This window comes from Amphiura filiformis, chromosome 11 (assembly GCF_039555335.1).
Source record: "Amphiura filiformis chromosome 11, Afil_fr2py, whole genome shotgun sequence".
NCBI lineage: Eukaryota > Metazoa > Echinodermata > Ophiuroidea > Amphilepidida > Amphiuridae > Amphiura > Amphiura filiformis.
This window is the reverse complement of record NC_092638.1, coordinates 6,174,124-6,181,198: the sequence shown is the minus strand read 5'-3', so window position 1 is coordinate 6,181,198 and position 7,075 is coordinate 6,174,124. Positions and strand designations below refer to the sequence as shown.

General features: G+C 40.2%; 1 protein-coding gene across 1 annotated transcript; it reads left to right on the top strand.

Annotated features, from left to right (window-relative positions):
- Positions 1-1,850: 1,850 nt before the first annotated feature.
- Positions 1,851-2,951, top strand: LOC140164704 (uncharacterized protein KIAA1958 homolog). The gene has a single exon (XM_072188058.1). The coding sequence runs from the start codon at positions 1,851-1,853 to the stop codon at positions 2,949-2,951; it is 1,101 nt and encodes a 366-aa protein (XP_072044159.1).
- Positions 2,952-7,075: the final 4,124 nt, after the last annotated feature.

Here is a 7,075-nt window from a genome sequence, read left to right as displayed (position 1 = left end):
CAATAAAGCCCTTTTTGGAAGCTCAAATACATGAAATGCTCAAATACAGTCTCTCTAAAAAACAAAACTGGTATGTGAATTTATTTGCAACTGCAATTTTTTTGTCAACTGTGACCCCAAATTCCAGTAAAACCAGAACAAATTATACTCGTCCACTGACCCCCTAAATTTCAATGCTTCTATTGTCACTGATTCCAATCATAAATGGATGTTTTTTAAAAATACTGGGTTCCCGGATTGCATAAAACATATTTATGAGCTACTTTACAAAATGATAAAACATTTCCACAATTTCAAATATTTTATATGACATGGACGTACAATTAATCAATACAAATTTTAGCACCGTATCATTAATATATATTTCCTCTGTCCTTTGATGTAGAATGGTACATTAAAATGAGGGGGGGTCAAATAGTTTTGAACCTAATATGAGGGGGGTCAACAAGTTTAAGGTCCATTTGAGGGGGTCAAAAATGGTTTTATGTTCACGAAGAGGAGGGGTTAAAAAATTTTCGACTTGAAAAAAAATATCAAAGTATTTACGAACACTCCCTATACTAAGAAATGTTGAAAATACAAAACAAACCAATAGATCATGCAGCCATCGATACTTTAACAAAATACATCAAAAATTACAAATCAAATCTCCATTTGCGGAAATGGGCAGAAAGTTTGTCTTTACCCTTAGCAATAAAGTATTCTGTTTCCCTATTAAATTTAACATGGGCCCTAAATCCAAAAAATTAGCAAATATAAATATGATATTTTAAAATCAAACATATTATCAAATTTTGAACAGGAAACATCAATATCATGCTTATTAACAATGACATAAATAAGCTCGTCCCAAATAGGTTTAACCATTTTTCATCTTCTCTGGTTTAACAACTTCACAGTCACAAAATACATGAACAATTGTCTCAGACATATCATCACAAAAAGAACAATATATATTAAGATTCTACTTACATGTCAACATCTCATTGCGTTTCCCACTGTACTTCACTTTCTTGTGGTTATTCATACATAACATTGACATAAAAACGAGACATAAGCCTACGAAACAGAGACATTGGAAAATTATTTTAGATTTCATTTTAGGTCCATTCACATATAGTACAAATTGGCTTCACGATATCGGCAAGCGCATTCATGTCCTCTGCGCATGTGCACCGGGGACCGCTTGTAATACCACACACGTACAAAGACTTTCAAAAAGTACCCAAAGCGAGTATTTCTCATTAGTGTAAAATTGACCCAAAGCAAGTACTACACAGTACTGTTATGCGATGAACACACATAAAACCGCCGGTAGCGATCAATCAAGAGACCTAATGAATAATCAAGGACAAAGCGCACGTTTTTTAGTTTTTGAGTACAATTTTACTCATTATTATGTTTTCAGAATCTTGCTTCCTATACCTCTCCACACAATTTAAAATGTCAAAAAAATAGCATATTGGATCCATTTTGCATCCAATTTTAGCGCCACCTGGATGCCAATCCCCCGTGATTTTTGAAATAGCCGATTTCGCCGCCAATTTTAACGTATTGCAATTAGAAACGACCGTATGTGAGACTAACGAACATAAACGCACTGAATGAGACCACTGAGCGATTGATTTTTCGGTAAATCCATAAGTTTTGCGAGTACACCTAAGAACTCGTCATTCTGCGTCACGCCGCTCCGCGCCGATGCGCACATCGCTTATCGAACATCGTTAGTGCGCATTGCAAGTCGGCGTGACGTCAAATGACGAGTTCTCAGGTGTACTCGCAAAGGGTTATGGGATTTACCGAAAAGGTCAATTGAGACCATCAACCCGGAAGCAGACGATCGGTTCATCATGGCGGCTGTGTTGAAAAACACCGGAAGATTTGCGTCTGTTGAAGAAGATGATTTTGAGGCTCTTTTAAAAGCGAAAGATAGTTTGAATACTCAAAGAAGCACACTGGGAGCTGTGGCAATTTTCAGAGCGTACCTGACAGAGAAGGGATTTGACAGTAACTTCGAGGAATTTACCAGAGAAGAACTCGCTGCACGATTGGAGAAATTTTATGTTGAAGTACGTCGAGCGGATGGGAAAGAGTACAAAACTGGATCGCTAATCAACATCAGGGCTTCAATAAATCGCCATCTCAAGAACGAAGGACATGTTATTAATCTGATTTCGGAGCCAGTATATGCACAAGCCAATCGTGCATTTGCAGCTCATCAGGCTAAACTCAAACGTGAAGGACTTGGGGATACACAGCACTACGTACCCATTGATGAAAATGACATGACCAAATTATACCAGTCTGGTGTTTTGAATGACGATACTCCAGAAGGATTGCAAAATAAAGTGTGGTTTGAGTTGATGTATTACATCTGTAGACGTGGCCGAGAAAACCTGCGGAAATTATCGAAAGACCACTTTGCTATTGCTGTCGATTCTAACGGGAGACGGTATGTATACCAAAGCAAGGATGAAATGACAAAGAAGATTCGCGGTGAATGCATGAAATCAAGAGTAGATGGTGGGCGAATGTATGGAACTGGAGGAAAAGGGTGTCCTGTTGCATCATTTGAGAAATATATTTCCAAGCTCAATCCTAACAACAATTCACTGTTCCAAGCACCGTTGAGATCTACACCATCAAATAGTGACAAACCTTGGTACAAAAATGCCCCAGTAGGTGAGAAAACCCTTGGTTCATTTATGTCGAAGCTTTCGCTAGCTGCCGATCTTTCACGACGTTATACAAATCATAGTCTACGATCGACATGTATTACCGTTCTTGATGAAAGTGGATTCGATGCCAGAGATATCTGCAATGTGACAGGCCACCAGAATGAAAGTAGCCTACGGTCGTATGTTGGCCGCCCAAATGATGCAAAAAACGAATGCTGTCGGATGCTCTGTCAAATTCAATTGGAAATCATCCTCAAACGCCACAAGATGTAGCACCAGTAGCAGTATCTCAGCCGCCTCTTAGTCCCATCTTAAGTAATTCTCAGTACGAAGAACTTACAGTGTGCCAAACGCACTCGCAGTCGCCATCGGCACCAATGGCTGTATGGGATCTTAAAGAAGTTTCTAATGTAAGTGGTGCTCCAGCTGAATATGAAATCACTGAACAACATGTTAATACCGGTACTTCTACTACGAGTACTACAATGGCGCATACTGTTCGTAGGCAGTTTCCACAACAGCCCATGCATTTTAATAATTGCGCTGTTACAATCAACTATAATTACGGCAAATAAAAAATGGCTGTATACTTGTACAAAGTTGTTGGTGTTTTGAACTTTGACTGTTACCTGTTATGAATTGTTAAATATTTTGAACTTTGAACTTGAATTTTGAACTTTTGAACTTGGAACTTTTGAACTTGGAACATGAATTTTGAACTATTTTGATACTATGGAATAAGGAAAACACTGGAAATCAACTTGGTAAGTGAATTCTTAATTTATTTTCTATTATTTCTAAAAGATTCTGAAAACATAATAATGATAAAATTGGATGGTTTTTTCACCCAATACAAAATTTATTGGTCTCGCTATGAGTTTTAAAATATTGGACTCGACTTCGTCTCGTCCAATATTTTAAAACTCATAGCTCGACCAATAAATTTGTGCATTGGGTTCAAACCATCCAATTTTATATCAGAATTTAACCTTACTTTTCGAGTAATTTTTGTGTGATTAGAGACCTGTCCCTCTGTCACTTAGAAATTACAGGCGCCTTGCTATCTACTGGATACAGTTTATACATGCACCATGCTATTTACTGAAGATATCGTATACAGACACCTTGCTATCTAATGAAGATAGCTTATACAGACACCTTGCTATCTACTGAAGAGAGCTTATACACGCACCTTGCTATTACTAGAGATAGCTTAAGTTATTATGCAGGCACATTGTTATCTACTGAAGATATCTTATACAGACACCTTGCTATCTACTGAAGATATACTCTCTTAATGTAAAAGAGTGAAAAACTCACTCCCCAAAAGTGATTCACTTATAAAACCACTCAAAAATGAGTGAAATGTGTTTTTTAAACTTTAAAACCACTCAAAAAAGAGTGAAAACCACTCTAAATTTCAACTCGTTCAAGGAGTTAAATGAAGGACAACACGTTTTTAACGAGTTGTCCTTCATTTAACTCCTTGAAAGAGTTAAAATTCACTCTTAAGGGTACATGCTCTTGGGTCATGACCTTGACATAGGGAATTTTTTTTTTTTTTGACAAGAAGACATACATACCCTTCATATAAAATAACATGAATCCTGAAAAAAGTGCCAATGTGTAATTTCCCTATTTTGTCTCCCGTTGCTAATGAAAACAAACTCCGATTGTATTGCGTGCGGTCCATTTATTAAAAGCTCCATGGTATGCACCAATTACTCTCTTAGTTTCGAGTCCAGACTGCATATTGTAAGGACGAACGACGTGTGTTTAGAACGACGTAAACCACAGCATAAACCGATTGTGAAGGAGACTAACTCTCAAGTTGAAGCGTTTCCGATTAGAACGTCAGTCCGGCAAACTCGTCAAATTGGGCATATAATATTAAAACGGGATGTACGAACGGGAATCGGGATATCGCTTTGCACTACAGCCCGGGCATGCAAGAAGTGCTGTGAAAACATATTTATATGGAAGATATGGGCCTATATTAGATTTACTGAAACCCGGGGCTCACAAAAATGATTATTATAAATGATCAACCAAATATTGTTGAAGGTCTATTGATCATTATTTAGAGAATAAACGATAGGAATTTTTATTTTGCCTATCCTCTACCGTGTGATAGACGACAGGCAGGTCCAATATTTTGAGTAGTGGATGCCGGCGCACACTACGATAAAAATATTAGACCTGCCTGTCGTCTATCATAGGTAGAGGATAGGCAAAATAAAAATTCCTATCGTTTATTCTCATTCTTAGTCAGTTAAATATTATTTTAACAACTGTAAACAATTTTTTTTTTCCAAAACTAAGTTACCGTCATAAAAACTCCCCTCATTATAAAATGAACGAAACTTGTTTACAACTTCACGTATTATGTTGCGCGTATTGCTAGCGCGTTCGCGTATTCCGCACTAGTCTACGCATCCAGCGCGATACATACGCGCACCTCTACACGCGTGTTACGCATTATCAAGACTCTTGATGACGTGGGGTCGTCTACGGCCTAATAGATGGCACCCGAAATCATGCGATTGTCCAATCAGAAATGTGTCAACGAACTAGACCACTCCCACTGACTAAGAATCAATGACAATGGACATGCCTATTGCCTCCGGCAAGGGGGGGGTAATCCCATACTGCCAAATGCATAGGGGCCTACGGGGATTGCGCTTTTGCAAACAATAGACCACCTGCTACAACACTATTGTTCGTCCCACAGCAGAGTATGCCACTTGCGTTTGGGACCCCCACACACAGAGGAATTCAGCCAAGGTCGAATCCATCCAGCGCAGTGCTGCCCGGTATGTCATGGGTGACTACTCCAGAGAAAGTAGTGTCACCACCATGCTGGAGAAGTTAAAGTGGGACTCCCTACAACATCGCAGAGCCACCACCAAGGTCACCATGATGTATCGCATCACAAACCAGCTCATTGACATTCCAGACACTCAGCTCATACCTGTCAAAACACCAACCAGAGGGAACAACAAGAGATTCACCATACCATACACTCGTACAACTTTACTGAAGGGGACGTTCTTCCCAGACACCATCCGTCTTTGGAACGCCTTATCTCAGCAAGTAGTTGATTCACCATCTGTCGACGTCTTCAAGACCAGGGTCAAGGACGTCGTCTTCAGCTAAGCCAGTACCTTCCAGCCTGTTTTTAACCTGTATATAGTATCTTTTTATGCCTTTGAGTCTCATGCCTGTTATGTGTGAGAGCGTGCCACCATTTGTGCGAGTATACTCCTAGGAGGTTTATGCACAGTAACGGAAAGAAGGAGAAGAAGAAGAAGACATGGGTCCCTATTTTTGCTGAAAATCCTTATGGGTCCGTTAAACCCCCGTACCGTGAATCTCGATCTTTTCGGGGAAAATGGGCCTAGGCCTATAGGAAAGAAAACTTTAGACATGGGTCTATATTTTTGAGAAAATCCTTAGAAATGGGTAGGCCCCTCCCTACCTGTCCACGGTCAAATGGCAATGGGTAGGCCTACGGGTTTCAAGTCTGGAGCCTCCACCTCCGTCTAAAAAATATCAACTTGTCCCCCCCCGCATGCCTAGGGCCGGTTTTTAGGTGTCACTTCGCCTAAACCATAATTATACGCCTAACGACCATTTGAGCGTGCAAAAATTTGCACTTTGGGGGCTAGCTAAAATGGCCAATGAGGTTAATTTGGTCAGAAACCCCTGGCAGAAACCCACATACAGGCGTCAACATTGGGAGGGTGATTGTATGGAACATCTACCCTGGCAAAATATGGATTTATCCTCCATCCCACCAGGATCTACGCCTACAAAAGGGATCCGAAAATCTAAACTTCGAAAATAGTCCAATAGGCCTTCTGATTAAAATACAAAATAACAAAAACACAAAATAACTTCCCATGACAATACGTCGGTTCATAAAATACAAATTTTGTATTAGATCCAACACAAAGGTTTTTTACTGCTTTTGGAAGGAGGGTGGTCCGAAATTTAAAAAAAGTCGGCGGCACTTGAAATTATGACCCCCCTTTTTTCGGCAACAAAAAAATTATGACCCCCTCCGCTGATTGGCCTACACCTTAGGGGCTGTGCAATAATTATGACCCCTGGGGGAGGGTAAAATTGGCGGGGGGGGGGGGCAAGAAATATTTGGCGAGCCGAAAGGGGGGCAAGCAATTCCCCCAAGCGATTTTTGGCACGCATTCATGGGGCGCCTTTTTAATAAAACACTCTAAAATGGCTTGGGAAAACAGTACGGAAACGCTTAAATTTTCTTGCTCGGAGCGCTGAGGGGGCAAAGAATGTTTGGCGGGCCGACGGGGGGATTTTGGCGGTCCGAGGGGGGGGGAAGATATTTGGCGAGTCATTTGGAAGTTTTACCCCGGGGTAAATTG